A 25,895-nucleotide genomic window follows, 5' to 3' on the forward strand; every position below is an offset into this window, starting at 1 on the left:
TGGGGAGTATTGTCATCTTAATATTAAGTCTTCTGATCCACGAACGTGGGATGTCTTTTCATTTATTTAGGTTTTCTTTCATTTCTTTCGACGTTATGTTATAGTTTTCAGAGTAAAAATTTTGTACTTCTATTGTTAAATTTATTCCAAAGTATTTTATTCTTTTTGTTGTAAAAAGAATTCCTTAATTTCATTTAGTATTATTCATTAGAAGGGTATAGAAATACAACTGATGTTTATATATTGATCCTGTATCCTGCAACCTTGCTGAACTCATTTATCAGTTCTAATAGTTTTTAGTGAATTCCTCAGAATTTCATAAACACAAGATCTTGTCATCTGCAAGTAGCAACGGTTTTACTTTTATCTTTCCAATCGGGTTCCCTCTAGACTTTTTGAATGCTAAATAAATAAATGAATAGCTTAATATTTGGAGGTGCTGTAATTGATATTGTATAGATGCACTGTTAAAACAGAAGGGGAAGAAAAAAGTGCTATCGAAGAAAAATTTTAACAGAAAAAGCAATGAATTGAGAGGCAAGAAATCTGGTTCCCATACCACTATTAATTACGTGTATGACCCTGAGCAAGTTCCTAATCCTCTTCTGGTTATACATTCTATTTTCCAAATCTTTTTCCACTTGGCATCCTGTGGACTTCTGGGGATATGTAAGAAGTAGATTTCCTCAGTTTATTCAGCTACCACAACCATGATTTTCACTATATATATTGATCATCAACCTCCTTTTCCATTTTTTTCGTCCATCACAAAACAGAATAAGATTACTGAAACTGGAAGAGCAGCTGAAAGTATCTTCACATTGAAAGCAAATATAACTCTCAGAAAAGCACAACAGAAGATGTTGTGAGAATGCAGGCAATTATAAAGAGTTATCCCTTGGGAACAAGCTGGACTATCAAAAAATGCTTTAGGGGCTTGTGGAAGAAATGAGTAAAAATGAGCAAATGAATGGAGCATTTACTCTAGTAGTGTACTAACATTTTAATGATATAACTTAAGAATAATCAATAAAGATTTTTTTTAATGAAAAAAGTATGTTATAAAAATATACATTATCTGAAGTTTTCACTGCAGAGAATCGTCTTTTAAAACCAAAGTTTTAGGTAACATTTTTTATTACAGTTTTGATTAAAATGTCAAGTGTCTCACAACATATAGAATCACGTTAAATTTTTCTACTATACATTAACTAGATACCTTCCTTCTGCTTCTGCTAATGCCAACAGTACTAGAATACTAAGTTATACTTGAATATTTTAAATTTAATTTCAGGTGTTTTGGAACCTTAGTTTTAATCTCTGACTTAAAGGAAGAGGACTATCCAAACAGGTACCAGAGACGTCTTTTTCCTTATGACACTGTAGGAAACTCAGAGACCATTTTGCTGCATCTTGGAAATGGGTTTCTTCATTTCCAGCTGTTTTATAAGGCTGGACACACTGTTCAGTTTCTTTAATATGTGCTTTAGGGTTACTCAGTTTGTTGGCATCATTTTTTTTGAACTGGGCTGGGCTATGTTTCTGAGAACTCTGCTTCATTTTTTGAGTTGTGGACTTAGCTTTCCCAGACTCTGGGATAATTTCTTCACCAGAGGAATGTTTGTCAAGGCAAACACTCTTCTTCATTACAGTTTTCCGAGTGGTTTGCCCATCAACTTTTCTACTATAATCTAAAGCAGTATTTGGTGGTCCAATTCTAACATTGGAGGTCTTTACTATTGGGTTATTGACAGAATAAGGTATAGAAGTATTTGCTTTATAGTTTTCTGGAAACAGCTGGTTTCCTTTTAGGACTTTACAGTTTCTAGATTCATTTTGCAAATGAATTCCTAGAAAATCTTTTGAAAGATGTGATAGACACTCAGAACTACTATTAGCAATACAGTGTTCTTGTACAGTAAGTAGGGACAATGTTTTCAGATCATCATCTGGTTGTACATTATTCTGAGGATATGATGATTTTATATGTATTCGTTCCTTTAAAGGTAAATCCTGAAGATGTAAATCAGTAATGCCAGAAAGTAGGTGCTCTTCAGGATCAGTCTTTTGAAGATCCCAATCGAACTGTTTATTAATGTTTGTAGTGCACCATTCTGATTCACATGACAATTGCTCTGTAATATTTTTAAAGCTATCAGGGATAGCTGTTTCAAGTTCCGATTTTACACCATGAGCAAAAGTGTTCCCTGGGATAGCTGAAGAATTACTAAAAGAAGTACCTTCCCAGTCAATGGTGCTCAAGTGCAGATCAGCAATTGCAGATATATTAAGGGATGAGGTACTGGGTTGACTAGATTCTGCAATCAGAGACTTACTGACAGCTTTAATTTGCTGCACAGCCAAAGGTCTTGGAGAAGATATTAACTGTTCTTGTGTATTCAAACAGGGAGCATCTTCAGGTAAAAGCAAGGTATTCAATGACACAGTAGATTCCTGTGGTAATGTAGAATCAGGGGAAATTTCCAAATTTAACTTGGAATTCTGCTTAGAAAAGATTTCACATGTGGGTTTTAAAGTCATGTGTGATTGCAAAGTCATCATATCATCTGATTCTGGCAAACTGTTTCCTTTAGACTTAGTTTTCATGCCTGAAAGAAAAAGAAATATATAATACAATTAAAATCTATTTTATTCTCCTAATATGGGTAAACAAATTAAAAAGCTCAGATCAGAAATCTTCTGTATGATCAGTTTTTGCCTTTTGTCTCAGAGCATTCCTGAAAACTGTTATACATAATTATAACAAAATAATTATTAATAAAATATTATAAAATATTATATTTGGAAACAATGTTATAATTGAGTGGCATGTTATAAAATAATGCTGTAAGTTCCCCACTGAGTTCTGGGAAATAAAGAAAATGTATTTATAATCCAAAATATGTTATATATACTAGTTGCTCAATAAGTGGTTATTATAATTACTAACAGTCAGTTAAGTTAGCAGACTCAGAGCAGAATGGTCTATTCTTGGCTTTTAGATTTTAAAGCAAACTGTGTCGAGACAAAGAAGAAAAAGTACAATCCTTACTCTTGATTTTACAGAACTTTCAGCAAAATCTGGACAAGATAGATTCAAATAAGACAGGTCGCTCTTTTGTAATATTTGTGTGTAGCCTAAATAGTTATCAAATGTGATACTTACTTTTTTGTTTCTTGCCTTTAATTTCTGACTGTTGTTTTTGATAAATAGCAACAATCTCAGGATAAGCTGCTTCAAACAATGATTCTTCTTCTATTGTTTGTAAAACCAATTGTCCAGGTTTATCTTCTATAGAGTAATGTTCTGAAGGATTAAAAATACAATAAAACAGCTTTAATTACAGATTTGAAATATTACATTTTTCCAGGTAACTTCAGTTTACCAAGTCAACTAGGTCATTCACAAATGGATAATTGATGCAAATCTTGCTTTATAGCACCGCTATTCTAATAATCTGTTGATACTAATACAGAAGTGATTTTATTCCACCTGGGAAGAGCTGAAAAGAGGTTCCTTTTAAATTAGAACTTTAAATTTCTCTTGCTTCAGAGATGGTAGGAGCAGCTTAGAGACTAGGAAACTTTATTTAGATAAGGCTAGTTTGTTTTAATTTCATATAATAAGTGTAAAATTTCAGATAAAGAATGGAAACAATTTCCTAAAACTTTAACATTGGCTTTCTTTAGTGGTAGCTTCTGAAAAGGACAGAATTGAAATGGTCATCAAAACTATCACTATTTTCCAGATTGTTGTTTCAAAGGTTATCAATCTCTCGAGGACACACCCGGGCTTACTGGACTCACAAGCACCTGATAAGTGAAAATGAGAATGCTTATATGTAAACTTACAATAAGATATGTAAATAGTAGACTAGATTCTTGTATTTATCTTATATGAGGGGAAAACTCCATAAGAAGCCAAACTATAATGAAACTATTCCTTGATGAGTTTAAAGTAGAAACAATGGAAACAAGTGAACTTAGAATTAGTTCTTAGTTAAAGTAGCGTGGGGTACATTTTTTCCCTTAGGGGATGACTCCTACAAGGATAAGTGAAAGTGGGCACCCAATCCTCAGTTCTTAACAAAGGAGACACACTGCCAAACTGGGTTAATGCCGTTGTCTTTCCTGAAAATCTACTACAGTTGGTGGATCTGTTCCTAAACAGTTTTCAAAATTCTTTAGCTATTTTCCGATTATTGCTTAGAACGACTTATCTAATTCTTTATCACTTAATTCTTCAAAGTTACTTACAACTTTCATTTCATTTCAAATCTGTTCTCTCACTCATTCACATGTAATTATACAATCTAATTTCAAAGCCAAATATAAATTAATTTGGTATTATTTTCCACTTTAAATGATCTGTGCTTTCCTTGCCTTCAGTTTTGGAGCTAATTCAGAGTTCACTGTATTTCTGCCTGTAGAAGAGAAGAGTAATCTGACCATTATAAATCCCCATGAAGGGCTTCCCTGGTGGCGCAGTGGTTAAGAATCCGCCTGCCAATGCAGGGGACACGGGTTCAATCCCTGGTCCGGGAAGATCCCACATGCTGTGGAGCAACTAAGCCCGTGCACCACAACTACTGAGCCTGCACTCTAGAGCCCGCAAGCCTCAACTACTGAAGCCCGCATGCCTAGAGCCGGTGCTCCGCAACAAGAGAAGCCACCGCAATGCGAAGCCCGTGCACCACAACGAAGAGTAGCCCCCGCTCGACACAACTAGAGAAAGCCTGCAGGCAGCAACAAAGACCTAACTCAGCTAAAAAAAAAAAAAATCCCATGAAAACTAAACAGAGTAAAGAAAGGAGAGGAAGAGCACCCCTAGGTGCTTTTCAGCAGCCCTGGTTTCTTTAGACCCAGCTATACAATGAAATCCAATGACTAGACCATTTGTAGCAGTATTTTCTTGAGAAATATAAATCAAAACTATTTCCATATTGTTTTCGTAAACATTAATTACAAAAGAAATATCAGTTTAAGACACTGGAATAAAATTACTTAAGTTTTAAATATTTACTATTAGTCAACGGCTGTTTACATAGCACAGGTAAACTATGAAATTAATCCTTGGTGTATGTGATATATTTTCATCTTTATTTTTTATATACATACATATGTTTTACCTACGTATATGATATTTGCTAAACATACATGACCAAATGTTATAAATTCTGCTTAAAGTGTATACATACCAGGCTTTTCCCATTCTATTTCAAAGCAACGAACTCCATTTCTGATTCGGTTTTTAACAATTCTGAAAAAAAAAAAAACTCACTAATGAGGTTTAATTGCATGAGTTATTTGGAAATTTTCAATTTATAGATTGAATAATTCAATTCCCATTAATTTTTATTGTTTTACTAATATTCTAAAAATGTTTTAAGAATTATTGTATGGCTATTCCTTTGACTTGTTATTTAAAAGAGAGAGTTTATAATTGTTAGATCTCATCAGTAGAGTTTTCCTCTTATTATTCAGTGTTCCTCTTTTCCATAATAATGATTTTTGTTTTAAAGTCTTTTTTGCTTCTGTTAATTTTGCTACATCACTTTGGTAAATATTTGCCTGGTTAAATCTTTTAAATCTCTTTATTTTCAAACTTAACATAGTCTTATTGTGCACATGACCTATAAAGCAGACTACTGTTGAATTTTGTTTACTCATCTGATATAATGTCTTTTAATAATGAGCTTAATCTACTTACATTTATTATGATTACTGATACAGTTGGATTCATTCATACATCTTATTTTGTGTTTTTGGTTATTAAGATTTTCTATGCTATTTCCACCTTTCACCTTCCTGTATTCTTCCGGTTTGATAGGTTTACTTTCTTATTTTATGTATTGGTTTTAAAGACAGAGATTGTATTTCTAATGTTTTAGTGGTTTCCCTTAACTGTTTACATGCATACTTTGGGAGTTTTAGTTTATTATCATCATCATATACTGACCATCAAGCATTATTAAGATATTTATATACAAATTTTTTCCATTCCATTTATTAAATTAGCTAAACATGTTTTATCAGTTTGTATGCTGGCCACTGTTAGTTGTTATCCACATCTTCCCCCTGAGTTCATTTTCCTTCTTGCTGAAGTCATCCTTTAACAGTGCTTTTGATGAGGGTCTGTGAATGGAAAACTCTTAGTCTTCATATGTCTGAAAATGCCTTGCCAACCAGTGAATAATTTTAATGATGTCTGGGTTGCCAATTATTTTTAGTCAAAGCTTTGAAATATTACTCCATCATCTTCTGGAATTTACTATTGTCGTGAAAGATGTATGCTAGCAGACTGTCACTCCTTTGTAGCTTATCTTTTTTCTTTAATACTTTCCCCCAAACTTTTTATTTTGAAAAGTTTCAAGAAGAGTACAATGAATAATCATATACCCTTCACTGAGAGCCACCAATTCTCTGTTTCAGTCCCTCCATTCACTTTACATTTCTGTCCCCTTTCTGGTCCACGGAAATAATTATCTAGTTAATCTATATCTTTTTATATTTATTTCTTTTAATAGTCTATTATTACTATATGTTTGAGGCAGAGAAGTGTGTCAGAGCATGAACTTACTATGTTATCTTGACTGTAAGCCCTGAATAAGCTTTTAATATTCCAGTAGACCTTTCCTCCATTTTTATAAAACAAAGAGATATATATCCCACTATTGAAGATACTAAGAAGAATATTTTAGATAAGATATTCCAATGAAAACACAGGGACTTATTCATACAATTCTTTATATTACCGAAGTGGCTGTAGTTGATTAGAGTTCCTTGTACCGAGCTTTCTTTCTATCATGTCATAGTGGGTCAACAGTACCAACAATTTCTCACATGCATAGTGACTGGGCCACTCCATTTTTTCAAGAGCAAATCTCTGTAAATATAATAAAAATAAAACAAGACCTTGTTATCTCTTGGAGACAAACAGCACTCTCAGGGTGATATTATCTTTTCCTTAAGAGATAACATTAGTTAAAGTTGTATCAACGAGAATATTCCCAGAAAGAACAGTGAGCCTCCTAAGGAGGCAATATGGCACAATGATGTAAGCGTGAGGGTTCTGGGTGTGAAGGCCAGAATATTTCCTAGATTTGGGTAAATAACTTAACCTCTTTTAGCCTCAGGTTTTCCCTCTGTAAAATATAATCCGGCACACACATTATAAAGTTAGGGAAGATTACATGTAATGTGGTAAATATAACAGCAAATTTTAAATGTTCAATGAATGTTGGTTGCCATTATTACTACTGTTGTTGGTAGAGCCAAGCAACAAGTAGTTACAATTTATTGAGCCACTCTGTTTCTTTAGCTACTATAGTAGGGGTTAATATAAATAATCTCATTTAATCTGCATAGTGACTTCACAGGATAAGTAATATTATTTCTATTTTGAGGAAAACACATATCCAGGGTCACATGGTAAGTGACGGACTGTCCAAATTTAAATTTAGGTCACTGATTACAAATCCCAATGCACTTGTAAACTATACTGTCTTCCATAACAATATACTGTCTTCCATAATAATATACAATAACAATATAGATCTTTACATTCTCTGGTTATTAGCATCTCTCCCCCAACATATCCCTGAATACAATACATCTGTACATGGTCTTTAAGGTGTCTTGTAAAGAACAGCATAATTGTGATTTGTCTTATGGGCTGCAAAGTATAGTTACTGTGTGGCAAAGGAATGAAGATTAGATATAAATGCTGAAAAACACATGTGTACTCAAGAGCCATCTATTTCAAACTCCTCTCAGTTCAGTCAAAGTGATTACCCCTTCTTATCTTCCTAGTATCCAACTCCACACTGTAAAATAAGAGTTTATTTTCAGATACCTGAAACAATAATAAATCAGGTCTTTGGTACCTGATTGCCATCACCAATTTATCCTTGTTCAAAAGGAATTCTTGAATAACCTAGCAAGAGAACAGAGAATAGCAACTGACATGTCAAACTTTTAAAAAAAGCTTCTGAGATAAACACACGGTTGAATTATTACTCATTACCTCATGGAATGGGAATCCCTGACAACTGCAAGCTTTCCTGAAAATAAGTTATATACATGTTATTAATACAATCAGGCAATTTTAGATAGACTCTAAAATCATCCATTTAATCTCTTCTCATTTAATGGAAAGTGTCCTTGTATAGTATCCTAGTCATCAAGCTTCTCGATGAAACATTATTAAATTACTATCTTCTAAGATAGCCTAATTTTTGAACAAAATCTAGAAAAGGATTTTGTGAAACGTTATTAACCTACATGGGGGAAAGTTATGCGGAAATAATTCAACCACAGGTGTATAAATAGGCCACATCAGGAAACAATGAGCACAAAAAACTTACTTCCTAATACTGTTTTCCACTGCATTTAGTTGTCTCTCGTGTTCTGTTCGGTGCCACTCACAAGGACAACAGTATTCATAATCATGTGGCTCACAATATCGATCAGTTTTACATAATTTGCATCCATTACGTTCATGATCCTTAGGTGAACCTTCATGGAGACACAAAAAGTATGACTTTCACTGCTTTTTAGAGTTACCTTCTATGTACATTTTTTTTTTTTGCCCTTAACCAAATTTTCAAAAACAAATACTGCCTAGCACAATGCCTAGCATATAGAAGGGTTTCAATACATTTAGGCCCAATAGAGTAATGAACACAATAATAATTCTTACGATAAAGTAGATCTTTAGCTATTACTATCACATGACACTATTTTTTTTCTGTAAATTACCCTTCTGTCTGAAAGTGTTAATTTGTAATATGAAATTATACATTTATAATAATCTCAAATGGAAAACTGTGGTGTATGTGGTAGCTACATACAAGAAAAACGGACATTATTGTAAAACATTATTTAGTTAATAGAATAATTCATGAAATGGTTTCTTTAATAAGAATATGAAAAGAATAGAGCAGTTAATTACCTCTGCTAGTGGCTAGCTCTCAGTTACTATATAGCTATTTTTAAACTATGCTTGGAACATAAATTCTGATTGTGGCCTGGGTGTGGGGTCCTAGTGCCCAGTAAAAGGAAAGCATGACTACCTTCAACACTTTTGAGAACACAAAGAACCTACATAACTGATATGACCTAAATCGTCATTTATAAGGTACCAAAAAAACTACAGAATGGCATTTTATCTATAAAAACATTGATCTCTTCCATGGTTTCATCTATCATTTTAAAAGGCTAATGAAAACATATTAAGACAAATAGATAAAGCAGAATTTCTTTTAAAAGATGAGCTAACATGATCTCTTAATCTCTCCTGAGAGCAAAGGGCCTTTTTAACCCAGTACATGTCAGGGACATACATGTCAGGGACATCATATTTTTATCAAGACTAATGAACAGGGTCCAAGCTACTTAACAGTGAACATGTATTAGAAATTAGTTTTAAGTCACTATCTTCACACACAATAAAAATGCACTATAGGACAGTTAAGAATTCTTTAAATATATGAATATAAATCACTGATATATAAGCAAATGATTTCACTTCCATTTTTCCCTAAGATTTATCAGTACAATTTTTTTCCTTAAAATGGATTTCTATATTGAAAACATAATTTTAGGATCAAAGTAATCTGATAACATAGTTCGAAACTGCACATATCCTATATTTATCATTTACATCACGTTATTTCATTCAATAAATATTTATCAAGTGCCTACTGTGTGTATGTGACACAACTCCTGACACTGAGGGTTCCCAATCTGGTAAGGAAGGTAGGTATGTAAAAAGTACTATAAGAACAGACATGAAAACGTAGGTATCAGACAATAATATCCTAGAGATATCATTCCCTATGTCTGCTTACCTGGATGGGAACATACAGAGCAATGAGCCAGTTTGCTAACAACTGCTGGTTGTGAATTAGAGTAACAAAATTTTTCATTCCACTGATTAAACCTTTAAAAGAAAATGGTATTAAAAAAAATAAAGAAATAATAAGGTCACCAAAATGCCATGTTCTCAAATATCAGGCTATTCTGTTCCTTTCCACCTGCCTACTTATTTTTCCTTTGGCGGTAAAGTTGCTGTCCCAGTCTGGGGACATAAAAACATAAAAAATTAAAAATAACTAGGGGGAAGTTTAGTCTAAATTAATAAAAATTGGAATGACAGATAATTATAACAAAATGTAATCTCATTATTTTCAAGCGTGAAGGCAAACATTTTATAAAATGTTGCCAAAAGTACATATTTGCTGAAACTGTCTCAATAAGAATGATTTGTAGTTAGCCAGGTGCCACATTTGCTTGCTTTTCCTTTTTTATTTTATTCTTCACAATTCCCAAATGATTCCTTAACTCACCCCCAAGCCAAAGTATACCTTTGCTTTTTTGCTTTGGAAAACAGTCATCACTGATGTTAATAAGGAGTTTATTAAAGTCTTAGATCTATCAGTAGCTTTACAGCTGAAAGAGAAGCACTAAAAGAAAGAGCATGGCTATTTGAAATCTTTCTCATGGTCACCCCTTCTTCATTTCTACCACTTAATGTTTCCTTTCATGTACTCACTATCTCATAACTACTGGAGGCAAGGACTATTTTAAGTCTCCCAGAGTCCTAGTTCCTTTCCTTTTTATTCATTCTATACTTTATCATCATAAATATTAATTTTTATAAAACTTTGCCCTCATCAAGTAAATATAACTGACATGCTTTCAAAACTAAATAGCACAGTTTGTAAACTTTAATATACTCTGTATCCTGTCTTGAATCCTCAGATTGTACAGTTAATTCATTAGAATTAACGTATTACTAAATTTGTGGCTATAGAACAAAGGGCAGTCAAGAAAAATTTTTGATCAAGTGTTATTAAATATTTGCAACATGTCAGACATTTCATTTATAGAAAAATATAGTATCAAAGTATTTATATAAAAAGTAATTTAAAATATAAAATTAATTTAATGTTAGTTTATCTTTATTTGTTGATGAAATGGTCTAAAATAGCCTGTGGCAAATGCCCATGGTTATAAATAAACGCATTTGATATCTTACTACTTGTGTTTGTAATGAGCTAATAATATTGAAAAAAACAAAATATGGCTTAGGACATATACTTTTCAGCTTTCTTTGGAAAACTTCTGAATAAATAAAATAACTGATTTTAAATAAAAATACAGATGATCTCAAAAATACAAAACCTTTTTTTGGAAAGCACAATACTTTTTGTATTCACTATTAAGTTCAACAAGAATAAAAGACTAATGTCACAAGAAAAAGTAATGTTTAGTTACCTCTGAAGTAAACTTTGTCCTTTCAAAATCTTTATAAGTTTTAATGCTTGCTCTTTTCCAACTCCAGGGACTCCCTTTCAGAAAGTGGGAAAAGAAGTTCAAACGTTAATCACTAGGGAATAGATAAATGAAGGGTGAGATGTCCATTCAATGTAAGATTGTGTAGCTCAAAGAATGAGGTAACTGTGTGCAAGACACATTGTTACGTGTAAAATGAAAATTGCAGAATAGCATACAGTATGATTTAGGTTTGTAAGTTAAATAACAATTATATTGTTAACTTATGCAAACAAAAAAACCACTGACTGTTTATTTTAGGAGAGGGAGGAACAGAATTTTAGAGGGCTTTCATTATCTATGTTAATTATTCTGATAGTATTTTAATTTGACCTAACTTTCTGTTATATTTGTAATCAGGAAAAGGCATGTTCATTTGATTATATGAACATATAATATTTAAAGATCCAAACAACCAAAGAGAACAAAGGAGAATTCCAAGTTAACTCTTGAAATTAATAACTTAAGAAAATTAAAATAAGCATTAAGTTTCCTACACAAAAAATATATAAATAAATGTATATTCACATGACAATTTCTGGTTTACACTGAGTCTTCCAGTTCCTATAACAGTTTATTAATATGTCTTTGTAAGCAAGGCTGTTCTTTAGCCGATATGCATCAGGAGAGACATACCAGTGTTAAAATACTTCTAAACTTGTTAGTAAATAGCCAATGCCCATGTACCCTGAGCGCCTGCCAGCAAAGGGGTCTCCCCCTTAAAATGAATTCCCTTTCCAACCCACCTACACTCAGAATTCAGCTAAAAGGGTAACACATAGCACAACAGAGGGTATCCAGAAGCATTTTCCATCTCTACAGCCTATGTCTTTAGTAAAACAGTTGCTGGATATTTTGTATGTCACCCTTCATGTATTAGCATTTAGTTATATATTAAATTTTTTTAAGCAAATCATGATAGTAGAGTCTTAAAGATCAATAAGTACAATGATATAAATAGATAGCAGTTTTGGTTGCAAAGAAACAAAAAATCAAAATAGGTAAGGCTAGTGTGTAATACCACTGCAGCTAAAATTGGTTTCTGTGAGTTCAAGTTTGCAAAGTTTTTCTTATATTCAACACTGAGCTGTTTTTAGACTTTAATTATGATACAATTACATATGGGAAACAAATCTATTTCAGAATGAGAACTATAATAATTATTTTCTATGTTGTTTAACAGTTCTTTTCCTCCTGTTTTCTTTTTTTACTAGTTAAAAAAAATTGTTGATTTCTCTATTTGGTCACTGGTGACACAGATTAGAAATTAGAGTTAATAATTTTACTATCCTACTATTTTTTCCTCTCCCAAGCTCTAGTGAAAAAAAATTATATGTCATCCTTCTTTAGACTTCTCTTGGGGATAGAGTCTATAGTATAATGAGGGGTTTAGTAAGGATACAAAGATGATCAGCAGGGACATAATAACAGGACTATATAAAAATAGTAGGAGCTACAATACAAGTCATTTTATATATTTAAACATCATATTTATGAATGTGGTTATCACGGTAATTTTAATTCATCCCTCACCTATTATACCTGTTACAGAGAACTATACTGTGTATCTCTTTTTTTTTGTTCTTGTTTTTTTTTGTTTTTTTTTCGGTACGCGGGCCTCTCACTGTTGTGGCCTCTCCAGCTGTGGAGCACAGGCTCTGGACGCACAGGCTCAGCAGCCATGGCTCACGGGCCCAGCCGCTCCCCGGCATGTGGGATCTTCCTGGACCGGGGCACGAACCCGTGTCCCCTGCATCGGCAGGCGGACTCTCAACCACTGCGCCACCAGGGAAGCCCTATGTTGTGTATCTTAAGATATAAAATAAAAGGTTTTCATGAGCAAAACTCAATGCAATGCTAAGAGGCATGGAAGGATGAATGGCTTAACCCAACAATCATGTTGCGTAGCAACAGTAACAATAACACTGAGCATAACACTGAGCATGTGCACAAATAGCTAAAATGGAGATGCAAAACTCAGACAACAGTGATAGAAACTAATATTGGCACAAGACAAGGAAAGAGTAATTCCTACATTTCTCTAAAAGGATAGTCAAACGTGAATGTGTATCTCTTAGAGGAATGGTTTACTGAGATTTAAGCTGTGGTACTAGTTATGATTCTATTCTCATTTATAACATTCAGTATCATGATGAGCAAGCTGTTTAATGCCACTTGAAATGCTGATTATTTTAGTTACTGAATAGTTTATTACACCTATATTCTAAATTAGGTTCTTAATTATATAAAATGATATTGTATTCATATTTATGCAGCATGTAAGGTATCAAAAAAACCCCATTATGAATAGTAAATAAATATGGCAGTATACCTTTGGAAGATAATCACAGCCAAGTAGTATTGCTAGCCCAACCAGAGCATTTCTATCCAAACCTAGTTTACTCTTGATGTATGACATTGTATAACAGTCAACATGTGGGTCCTAGAAGAAAGAACAGATTCAGTTTCATCTTCAAAAAACTAAACAAAAACAACATTATAAAAAATAATTTGTCAAAGCTGTCTCTAAATGTTTATTCCTAAAAGTTTAAAATTATCCTGATCACCAGAATCTTCATAAAATCTAACACTTCAATATCTGGAAATAAAGTCATAGTTTCAAAAATGGCTTTAAAAAATTAACTATAGTAGTCATTTTTTCCTCTTTATTGTTTTCTGGTGTCTACAAAAGTAGATTTTCATCTTGTACAATTAAGCACTGTAAAATGTATATTATAGAAATTGTATATTATTGTAATTACATCATCAGAAGTTAACTATCATTAACAGCATCAGGCATATCCTTCTAAGAAACATGTTCTTTGACACATACATACAAATATTTATTACTCTATTTTTAAGTATAAATAGGATTATATAAAAATACTATTTTGCAATATTTCTTGCCCACTAATATAACTGGATATCTTTAATATCAATAATACATACCTTTTTAATGATTTAATGATTGCTTACAAACACTCTAAGGCAGTGTTTCTCAATGGAAATACTGGGAGCATTTTCAGAAAGATACCAGAATTTTTTTGGCAAGAGGTTTAGTCTCCCTGGCTCTAATCCACCAAAGGTCCATAGTCTCCTTCGCCCAACCTTGAATAATTACAACCAAAATGTCCCATGTTATTACCTCTCTCCATGAGAACTGTGGCTGTATTTAGCCATTCTCTATCAATGGGCATTTGGGTGTTTGCCAAATTTTTGTAATTAGTGACAATGCTGCAGTTAACATCCTTGTATATCTCTCCTTGCATATTTGGAGGTGTTTTTGAGGCTTACTAAAAGTACAAATTCTGGGTCAAGGCAATACATAGTGTATGCAATTTGATAATATATAGTTGAAACTGATTTAGAATTAAACCTTGTGAAACAAGTCAAGCCCTTAGGAGAGAAATCCACATTTCAAAGAGAATGAACTATGTGGCACTGATATTTTTAGTAACAGTAAACATATTACTTAGTGATTGCTAAGTGCCAAGAATTAATCCCTTTAAAAAAAGTAGTGTGTAAAACAAATGCTGAAAAAGAGAAAGAAAAAATACCTTGGTATTCATGGTGAAATTTCTATAAACAGTTTGGGCCCCATAAAGGAAAGCATCGCCGTCGTTGGTGAGGCAGCCATCTACGTAACCACTGGCATTGAGGTAAGCACACATGGCTTCAGCTTCTCCAGCAGCCTGGACCCAGGGAATTCCTAAGCATTCCAGCATGTCAAGACACTGAAAAGACAAAGTAGGTGCAACGAATATAAGAACATTTGTATTGCTGCTTTTTTCAGTGTTTGACTTACTTCTATATCACAAATATTAATAGTAGCTATTTAGGTGTTTTAAAACTTATTACATTTAAGAAACAACTGGAAACTTGAGCACTGAATACTTAATGGCAAAGTATTAGTATTCAACTTTTAGATGCAATAATAAAAATTATATTGTGGTTATGTTTTTATTTTTTAAGAGCCCCTATCTTTTAGAGAAAGGTACTGAAATACTAAAACAATATTATGTCTGGGATTTGCTTCAGAATAATGGAGGACCTCCTAGAGAAATGGAAATAAAAACAAAATTAAACAAATGGGACCTAATGAAACTTAAAAGCTTTTGCACAGCAAAGGAAACCAAAAACAAGACGAAAAGACAACCCTCAGAAAGGGAGAAAATATTGGCAAACGAAGCAGCTGACAAAGGATTCATCTCCAAAATTTGCAAGCAGCTCATGCAGCTCATGAAAAAAACAAATAATCCAATCCAAAAATGGGCAGAAGACCTAAATAGACATTTCTCCAAAGAAGATATGCAGATTGCCAACAAACACATGAAAGGATTTTTAACATCACTAATCATTAGAGAAATGCAAATCAAAACTATAATGAGGGGCTTCCCTGGTGGCGCAGTGGTTGAGAGTCTGCCTGCCGACACAGGGGACACGGGTTCGTGCCCCGGTCTGGGAAGATCCCACATGCCGCGGAGCGGCTGGGCCCGTGAGCCATGGCCGCTGAGCCTCCGCGTCCGGAGCCTGTGCTCCGCAATGGGAGAGGCCACAGCAGTGAGAGGCCCGCGTACCGCAAACAAACAAACAAACAAACAAAAACTATAATGAGGTATCATCTCACACCAGTCAGAATGGCCATCATCAAAAAATCTACAAACAATAAATGCTGGAGAGGGTGTGGTGAAAAGGGAACCCTCTTGCACTGTTGGTGGGAATGTAAATTGACACAGCCAATATGGAGAACAGTATGGAGGTTCCTTAAAGAATAGAACTACCATACAACCCAGCAATCCCACTACTGGGCATATACCCTGAGAAAGCCATAATTCAAAAAGAGTCATGTACCACAATGTTCATTGCAGCTCTATTTACAATAGCCAGGACATGGAAGCAACCTAAGTGTCCAATGATAGATGAATGTATCAAGAAGATGTGGCACATATATACAATGGAATATTACTCAGCCATAAAAAGAAACGAAACTGAGTTATTTGTAGTAAAGTGGATGGACCTAGAGACTGTCATACAGAGTGAAGTAAGTCAGAAAGAGAAAAACAAACACTGCATGCTAACATATACATATGGAATCTAAAAAAAAGAAACGGTTCTGAAGAACCTAGGGGCAGGACAGAAATAAAGACGCAGACGTAGAGGATGGACTTGAGGACACGGGGAGGGGGAAGGGCAAGCTGGGACCAAGTGAGACAGTGGCATGGACATATATACACTACCAAATGTAAAATAGATAGCTAGTGGGAAGCAGCCGCATAGCACAGGGAGATCAGCTCGGTGGTTTGTGACCACCTATAGGGGTGGGATAGGGAGGGTGGGAGGGAGACGCAAGAGGGAGGAGATATGGGGATACATGTATATGTAGAGCTGATTCACTTTGTTATAAAGCAGAAAATAACACACCATTGTAAAACAATTATACTCCAATACAGATGTTAAAAAAAAAAATGTGGGAGTAGAGGAGTGGGTAGGAGTATAGATGAAACAAAATTGGTCAAGAGTTGATAATTGTTAAAGATTGGTGATGGGCTACTTTTGTATTCGTTTAAAATTTTCTGTATGGAAAAGCTAAAAATTTTAATGTCAATTAAAAAGTAATCTATATTCGATTAAAAAATTAATTTAAAAAGTACTTTTAAAAGTAATGAATATGCAAGTTTCATTGTTTTGTTCAATGCTATTATCTCAAGAGTCTGGAAATATCTTGACATAATAATAATTAATCACATTAACATTTACATCTGTAAAACTACAGCAATCCTTCTCACATGATGGTCCTCCCAATATGAGCTCTTCCAAAGAAGACGCTATTACACAATTTTGGCTTGAGGCCTTAAAGTTCACTTCTTATCACCTCCCCTATACGATGAAACTCTCACATTACGGGGAGCCACACAGGGGCCCGTTGTTGGAGTGCTCCTAGTAAGTCAAATGTCTGTACAGGATGTTTATATCAATTTGCGGTTTTCTTGGGGTTATGAATTTAACCCAGCTGAGTAGCTTATAGTTTAGCTTTACAGCCTAGTGCATTCTTTCTTGTCATATGTGATACTCTCATTCTATCACTGAGGAATACTGGATATGGTGAGGAAAAGAGGCTATTTACCTAGTTTCTAGAGACAGAAAAAAGATCATCTCTTTTGCTTTAACTGACTAATTGTTTGCATGCTATATGATGTAATAAAAACCTCTGCCAGATGTTGCCCAAGGCGGACAAGGTTCAGAAGGACAAAGTACTATGTCAAAAAAAAAAGGTGCTTTTCAGAACTCTGGCTGGGTGACTTTAGAGAGACAGTTTTGTTATAGGTGCTGCTTTACTGCAACACCATAGTTGTTGCTAATTTACCCATACATAAAAAGTATCCTTTCATAAAAAACAATAAGAGTTTAAAAGTCATTTCAGATTCTGTTCCAACTCTTTTCAAAAACCAGCACAGAATTTGTGATGAGGTTGGTTGCAATTTTCTCTACCCTAAGTCTCTATCACATGGGGTGGAGGTTGTGTTGGAGGACTAATGTGTGCTTTTCAGGCTTGTAACTAAAAATGGCAGTAGATTAGGAGAATGTAAGGCTTAGTGACTGAGTGTACAAAAATATGATAATGATTAATGGGCAGGCAACACTGAACCAATACAAAATGCCTAAGAACACCACAATTAGAGAAATAAAGAAATAGGCATAGAGCAATTTTCTCAAAAGAACATAAACATCTTTTTGCGTTATACTGGGTATTTAATGCCTTAAGTATGTAAACCATAGATATTTCCAGGAACTGATTACACAAGAAATAATTAGAATTCAGTACAGATATTTTCTTCAATTACTGATAGTCATTAAGGTAGAATAGTCACTAACTGAAAATTATTATTTTTAATCACATAAAAATAGAAAAGAGAATTTCTGGAGAAAAATGCTTTTTAATTTATGCAATACCTTTTAAAAGAAATTAAAATTTTAAACAACATTAAAAAGAAAAACAGGGATAGGAACTCAAAGCAATATGATAAAAGGTTTACTTCCTTAGTATATAAAGAATATGAACAAAAGAAAAAGTAAAACCTCAAAAGGCAAGTGGGGAAAGGATATGATGGTCATTACCCAGAGAGAGACTAAAACTAAGTTAAATGTTTAACCTCACCATTAAAAGAACAATACATATTAAATATGTATTATATGTATTTATACGTATTATATAAACAAAGAAATGTCTTCGATTTTCCATACTAAATAGTACAAAGATAAACCTCCTAATATCCAATAATCTTGTGGGTGCAATGAAATTGCCTATTTCATATCTGTACTGGTAGAAAGTAATTGTCAAGAGTTATAAAATCACTCCAAAACTTTGGTCTATCAATCCCACTTTGGGTAATTTTACCTTAAAATCACAAGAAAAAGCTATGCTTCCAAAAAAATGTTCATCATAATTTCCTGTATAATAGAGAAGAACTAAAAAGCAAACAGTATACAATACAATATACAATCATGGGGAATGATTTCATACCTTCATACATGTTGTACCATCATTAAGGTAATGCTTTTGAATAGAATATGGCAACAGGGAAACATGGGTATGTTAAGTGAAAACTCCAGATAAAAATTATTTGTGCGTGATTACTGCAATTTTTAAAAACATATACCCTTAAAAAAGAGACAGGGGACTTCCCTGGTGGCGCAGTGGTTAAGAATCCTCCTGCCAATGCAGGGGACACGGGTTTGAGCCCTGGTCGGGAAAGATCTCACATGCCACAGAGCAACTAAGCCCGTGCACCACAACTAATGAGCCTGTGCTCTAGAGCCCGCGAGCCACAACTACTGAAGCCTGTGTGCCTAGAACTCGTGCTCCACAACAAGAGAAGCCACTGCAATGAGAAGCCCACACACTGCAAGGAAGAGTAGTCCCAGCTCGCAGCAACTAGAGAAAGCCCCCGCGCAGCAACGAATACCCAACGCAGCTAAAAATAAAGAAATAAATTTATAAAAAAATAGAGAGACAAGATAATAATAGCTTCCTATTGTTTTACTTACTTTATCGTATTATAGATTTCTCTTCTTTTTAAATTTTTATAAAAATATATATTTTATAACGTATAAATATATTAAAATATAACTGAGTACTTTTTAAAATTACAAAGCCCTAAAGGAAGCCAAATATGTATTCTGTCTATGAACTCTCATTAATCCTGAATGAGTAAAGTATGAATTAATGAGACCTCTATCCTGGGAATTCTTTAAGTGCTGAAGATGTCATAAAATGTTACATATTAAGTCCTGACTATGTACCGGTTGTTTTAGATATATTTTCTCTAATTTTTACCATACCCCTGTAAAGTATTACTATCCTATTTTACAGAGTACGAAACGAGGCAGACAGGTTAAAAATCTTGCCCACTGTCTCAGAGTTTCTAATGGCTAGTCAGAATCTGAACGCAGGTGAGTTTCACTCCAAAACTTAAACTCTCTTCTCTATTCACACTGTCCTTCTAGTCACAGTAAAGTTAATAAGTATTAAGGATACTGAATGAAAAACTTTATCAGAGTAAAGTATACTCTATAATTCAAATCAGAATTATTAGATCATATCTGAATGCTCACCTCCTTTAAGACTGAGTTAAAATGTGATCTCCCTGTTTTCTGAGACCATGTTTTTGTCGAAGGTCCATACCGAATCTGATTCCTCTTACTTATGACATCAGCTTTCAGCTTTGGGGGTTCCCCTTCCATAACGAACACCAGTTTTACATCCATTAGCGTTAAATATGAGATACGAAAAAATAGGTTCCTGAAATATAGACGTTAATAATACATTAATCATCATATATTGATAGCAGAAGTCAACATAGCAGTATGACATAATGGCAAGAACATTAATATAAAAAATGTTATATGCAATAACATTTTATTTGTTAAGATTTTATTTTAAGTAGACTGGACTGAGAGACCACTGTGTGTCTTTTAGCAAAGAAGATTTATGATTATTCTAATTGCTATGTGGAAGCTGGTTTGGAGGAGGAGGCCAAGAGAGGAGGGAGGGAAACTAGCGAAGATTTCATCTCAGCAGGGCAGATAAGAGATATTGGCATCCACTGAGGCAGTGCTTCTGGACATCGAGAGAAGTCTGTGAACGCAGGGTATATTCTGGAAGTAGAACTGGCAAGACTTCTGATGGACTGGATGTGTGGAGGACAAAACAGGGGGAGAATGGCTCCCAAATTTCTGGCTTTTAGTCATCGAAGCATCCTTGCGGATATGTTAAATAGGCAGCCAAGTATTACGAGTCTGAAGCTCAAAGGGTACGATGTACAAATTGTGTTATCAATATGGAGATGGCAGATGGAGACACGTTAATACATTTTAAAATCTCAAAATGTAAAACAGCAACAACAAAAGAAATGAAGTGGAAACAAAACCAAGACACCCACTGCTTATGCAATCATCTATTTATATTCTGAGCACGTTTACTCTACCTGAGGTGGGGCTTCATGACCGTCCCAATCATTTTTTTGACTGTCTGTGCTTCACATACCCAGAGACTCAGATCAACCGCAATGGTTTTCCCACCAAGACTGTGCAAGTGGACGTGTTGTTTAACAGGCTCCAGAATCTGCCACAAGTCATTCACTCCCATCCTGGTGATTATCTGCTGTTATTCGAGGCACCCTTTTCAAAAGATTGTTAAAAGACATAGAAGCTCAGAACAGAAATTCAAACAGTGTATTTTGAGCTACTGTGGGGTGATTCATAAATAAGAGTATTCTTATTTCTTCCACTGGTCAGCTCTTCGGAATGAATCAAGAACACCTAAAACATTAAAAATGGTGGTAATACACTTAGTGGCTTCAAAAACACTGACACAACTAACAGATGAAAAGTTATTAACAGATTATAGCATGCTGAACCTGTCCTTAAAATCCACTCATGTCACCAAATATGTTTCTCGATAGTACTGAAAAAATAGTTATTTTTAAACCTAATGTAACCAGTGTCAAGGGCTGCCTTGTCCCTCCTCATTCTTTCCTTTTTTCCACACAGTCTTTAGCAGTGGCTGAGAATAAAATTTTTCACATGGTCACATTAGTATTGCATGAGATTTGGAAAATAAAAGGAAAAATTACCTCCATCTCAAAAGGTGGTAATTGGCTTCTCCCACCTAATAAGAGCTAACAAATGCAGAGACGGGTAGAAAATCCACAGAGGTGGTAATGCTTGTTTGTCTTCTTGAGAATTCACTCCTTGATTTACATACCAAAGGGAGAAGAGGACTAGTCCTCTGTCATAATCAGGAAAAACAAACAGACAAAAGCAAGGAAGAATGCAAACACACAAACAAACAAAAAAACACAAAAGATTAAGGAAGGAAAACTGATGGAAAAGTAGGGGGGGAGATAGAAAAGGAAGAGTTGAAGGAATACATTATTATTATTATTTTTTAAAGAGCATTGGCTTTTTAAATTGCGAGGTCATGCATGTTCACTGTGGGAAAATAAAAAATCTTTTAAAAGAAAAATATTTAAAAATCACCTATAGTTCCACTATCCAAAGAAAACTGATGTTAAACTCTTTTCTATGTACATGACATTTTAAAAACAAAATTTGCTTAAACCCTGCTATTGTAACCTGCTTTGGTATTTTCTATACGCCAGTTTTTTCTTATTAAACATCTATAGCTGTTTTTCTTTTCCTTTGTTATTATTTGATAAAAAATATTATGTAGCATTTGCATTGAAGATTCAGTCTATGTAAATGTCTGACTATGTATCATCTGAATAATGACCTTAATTCACTCTACAAACACAAGGTAGGATACAAGACATATTAAGACAAAAAGCTATCACCACAATGTAAAGCCATTCTAAATAAAATGTAACTGTATTGTCTGTTCCTTTAACAGGGTCCATAGTAAAAGCAAATGTTTTCAAATTGTACATGGCTACAAAGAAAATAAATGCTGGAAATGCGGCTATCTGTCATTTTCTCGGAGCTTTTCTGAATCTTAATTTTAAACGTGGTCAGTGTAACTCTAAGTAGTACTTTGTGCACTCATATTTATGAAAAGCTGCACAAATATTTGCCGATATGTCACTTTAGAAGGAAAATTATAGATTTAAATATAGGGAAGAAAGCATTAGGTAGTAATGGTGGTTCCAGTGCTACTATAGTCTATTGCACATCAAGAAGGCCCACAGATTGAACGTGGGTGGCACTGTGACATGGATTCAGAGTCAAGATTTTACCTCTTTGTTAGTGAAAAGTTGTAGTAAATTTTGGAAAAAGAGCTGGGGGCACATGTATTCCCTAAAGCATTATTATGAAGGGAAACAAACCTTTTAAAGTGTTAACCACTAGGACTTCTCTGGTGGCGCAGTGGTTAAGAATCCGCCTGCCAATGCAGGGGACACGGGTTCGAGCCCTGGTCCGGGAAGATCCCACAAGCCGCGGAGCAACAAAGCCTGTGCGCCGCAACTAATGAGGCTGCACTCTAGAGCCCGTGCTCCGCAACGAGAGAAGCCACCGCAATGGGAAGCCTGCGCGCGGCAATGAAGAGTAGCCCCTGCTTGCTGCAACTAGAGAAAGCCTGCGTGCAGCAGTGAAGACCAGCGCCGCCAAAAATAAGTAAATAAATAAATTTAAAAGAAAAGAAAAAAATAAAGTATTAACCACCACAACATATAAAATTCAGAAATAGAAAGTTTGAGGGGGAAGTTCTCATTGATAATTGTGCTTTCCTTTTATTTGTGCCTCACTCTGGAATGTGTTGCTACTGAAGGAAATTAAGCAACTTCTCTCTGGAGGAATGTTATCATAACTGATCTTGGTTCATTTAAATTTGACCCTGACGCTAGCTGTCAAATTTTTAAATGCAGGTATCTTCCTGATTTAGCAATAGCTCTCCTAGGAATTTACTTTAAGATATGCTCTTAAGTGCTTACAGATTTATATTCATTGTAACATTGTTTATAATAGACACTGGGAAGAACCAAATGAGCACAACAGACATATCTTTAAGCAAATTATGGTATATTCAAACAATGGAATAGATGATGCAGCAAATAAAAATGGATGCATCTATCTGAACTGATGAAATAATCTCCAAGTTCTGAAATGAAAACAGGTACAAAATAGGTTATTTATTAGGGATGACTTAAGTTGAGAGATGTGGAAAATTACTCTTTGTGTTGTTTATTTTTTAAAATAACTATATGCTTGTATTACTTTTCAAATTAAAAAAAAAGCTAAAGAATGTGGCCCTATCTATAAAGGGTTGGGCAAATAAACTAGAAATCTTTAGATGGTTTATGTCTTGCCTAAATATTAAGTAATGAAATATGGACACAGTTCATGGGTCAATTAAAAAGCAATGTTCTACATATTCATGAGTACCTGAATATCGAATATGACTTCAGTATGTTATTTTAAGGATAAGAGATTCATTTTTTCTGGTTTCCTCCAGAATGCCTAGGAATGAGTTCTGTGGTCTTAGGCAAGGCGCATCTTTTCTCTGGCCCTTCCATGTCTAAAGTTCAATCCTTCCTACCATGTCTCTAATGCTTCATTACATAAGCTGACTACACATATATAAGTGAATAGTAAGAATAAAGACTGTTGCATGGTGCAGTGTTACCATGGCACACACAAACACATATTTATGTATAGGACTGTGATGTACATTGTATTCCTTCTGAGGGTGATGGAAAAAAAAAATTGGAGAAACACTAATGAGGTAGACTCAATCTTAAAAATTGTAGTCCTCTGGGCTTCCCTGGTGGCACAGTGGTTGAGAGTCCGCCTGCCGAAGTAGGGGACACGGGTTCGTGCCCCGGTCCGGGAAGTTCCCACATGCCGCAGAGTGGCTGGGCCTGTGAATCATGGCCGCTGAGCCTGTGCGTCCGGAGCCTCCGCAACGGGAGAGGCCACAACAGTGAGAGGCCCGCATACCGCAAAACAAACAAACAAAAAACTGTAGTCCTCTATTTCAAGCACATTTGGAACATTTTTAAGGATCTTAACGGAATATATTATTCACTGGGGCAGCCATGCCTGGAAAAATAAAAATAAACCCAAAACTGATTCTATTAATATTTTAAGATTCCCACAGATTGGATCCCTTAAGCAAGACAAAGAGGGCTTTTAACTAAGTCCATAAGTAATGTCTTTAATATAATATGATCATTATATTTAAAACTTATTCATGTTATTTTAATTTCTTTTGTCAGAAATAAACCTGGGTTAAAGAATGAGCATCCCAGGACTTCCCTGGTGGCGCAGTGGTAAAGAATCCGCCTGTCAATGCAGGGGACACAGGTTCGAGGTCCGGGAAGATCCCACATGCCGCGGAGCAACTAATCCCGTGTGCCACAACCACTGAGCCTGCGTTCTAAAGCCCGCAAGCCACAACTACTGAGCCCATGTGCCACAACTACTGAAGCCCACGCACCTAGAGCCCATGCTCCACCACAAGAGAAGCCACCGTAATGAGAAGCCCACGCACCACAACGAAGAGTAGCCCCCTGCTCACTGCAACTAGAGAAAGCCCGCGTGCAGCAACAAAGAGCCAATGCAGACATAAATAAATAAATAAATAAACAAATAAATAAAAAAGAATGAGCATCTGTGGTTATGTTACAGAACAACTAGCACTGGCAGCTGAAAAGATATGTACCTAGGACATCTATTTTGGCTATTCCTTTATTATAATATGAGCAAAGACTACAAAGCTGTAACAACGGCTGCTTAAACACAACTAGTATGAAAAATGCAGGCAAAAAGAAAAAAAGGTCTGTAACTAAATTATCATTTAGGTCCCAGAAAGTAAAAATTACTCTGAGCTAAGGTTTTCTCTTCTCCACTTTCCTTAGTTATGTGACATTTTCTAGGAAAAAAAAGTCTCTTTCATTGACAGTCTTCCTGGTCACCATATTTTTTTCTTCCAGTTTTAATGAGATACAACTGACATACAGCACTGCTTAAGGTTCAGTTGTACAACATAATGATTTAACTTAAGTACATCATGAAATGATTACAGTAAGTTTACCACATCCATCATCCCATAAAGATACAAAATTTAAAAATGTTTTCCTTGTGTTGCGAACTCAGGATTTGCTCTCCTAACAACTTTCACATATAACATACAGCAATGTTAATGATATTAATCATGCTGTACACGACACCCTTAGTACTTATTTATTTTATAACTGGAAGTTTGTACCTCTGACCACCTTCATCCAATTCCTTTTTAAACTACTTTGGTACCTTGACCTAGAGTCCCAATATATCTACTGAAATGCATTTGAAAAAGGTTAAAAATCTCTCGTGTCGGGGCTTCCCTGGTGGCGCAGTGGTTGAGAGTCCGCCTGCCGATTTAGGGGACACGGGTTCGTGCCCCGGTCCGGGAGGATCCCACATGCCGCGGAGCAGCTGGGCCCGTGAGCCATGGCCGCTGAGCCTGCGCGCCCGGAGCCTGTGCTCCACAATGGGAGAGGCCACAACAGGGAGAGGCCCGTGTACCGCAAAAAAAAAAAAAAAAAAAAAAAAAAAAAAAA

The 25,895-nt window shown here is 34.9% G+C and overlaps 1 protein-coding gene across 3 annotated transcripts in view; it reads right to left on the minus strand.

Moving 5' to 3' along the window:
• Window positions 1-1,026: 1,026 nt before the first annotated feature.
• Window positions 1,027-25,895, minus strand: part of GEN1 (GEN1 structure-specific endonuclease) — a 29,309-nt gene continuing 4,440 nt past the window's right edge. The window contains exons 1-14 of one of the 3 annotated variants that reach the window (XM_027113784.1): window positions 21,471-21,600; window positions 20,823-21,015; window positions 19,951-20,137; window positions 14,895-15,071; window positions 13,670-13,780; window positions 11,281-11,354; window positions 9,852-9,943; window positions 8,367-8,517; window positions 8,027-8,063; window positions 7,856-7,936; window positions 6,756-6,886; window positions 5,199-5,260; window positions 3,167-3,307; window positions 1,027-2,609 (exon numbers count right to left, since the gene is read on the minus strand). In XM_027113784.1, the coding sequence (XP_026969585.1) occupies window positions 1,291-2,609; window positions 3,167-3,307; window positions 5,199-5,260; window positions 6,756-6,886; window positions 7,856-7,936; window positions 8,027-8,063; window positions 8,367-8,517; window positions 9,852-9,943; window positions 11,281-11,354; window positions 13,670-13,780; window positions 14,895-15,071; window positions 19,951-20,137; window positions 20,823-20,983 (2,724 nt within the window). In that variant the 5' untranslated portion in view covers window positions 20,984-21,015; window positions 21,471-21,600 and the 3' untranslated portion in view covers window positions 1,027-1,290. Of the gene's footprint in view, window positions 2,610-3,166; window positions 3,308-5,198; window positions 5,261-6,755; window positions 6,887-7,855; window positions 7,937-8,026; window positions 8,064-8,366; window positions 8,518-9,851; window positions 9,944-11,280; window positions 11,355-13,669; window positions 13,781-14,894; window positions 15,072-19,950; window positions 20,138-20,822; window positions 21,016-21,470; window positions 21,601-25,895 lie in introns of those variants that run through there. The other 2 variants (XM_027113783.1, XM_027113785.1) reach the window with 2 other exon arrangements.

This window comes from Aethalodelphis obliquidens, unplaced genomic scaffold, assembly GCF_003676395.1.
Source record: "Aethalodelphis obliquidens isolate GAN/ISIS:26980383/991018 unplaced genomic scaffold, ASM367639v1 scaffold12, whole genome shotgun sequence".
In the NCBI taxonomy this organism is placed as follows: Eukaryota; Metazoa; Chordata; class Mammalia; order Artiodactyla; family Delphinidae; genus Aethalodelphis; species Aethalodelphis obliquidens.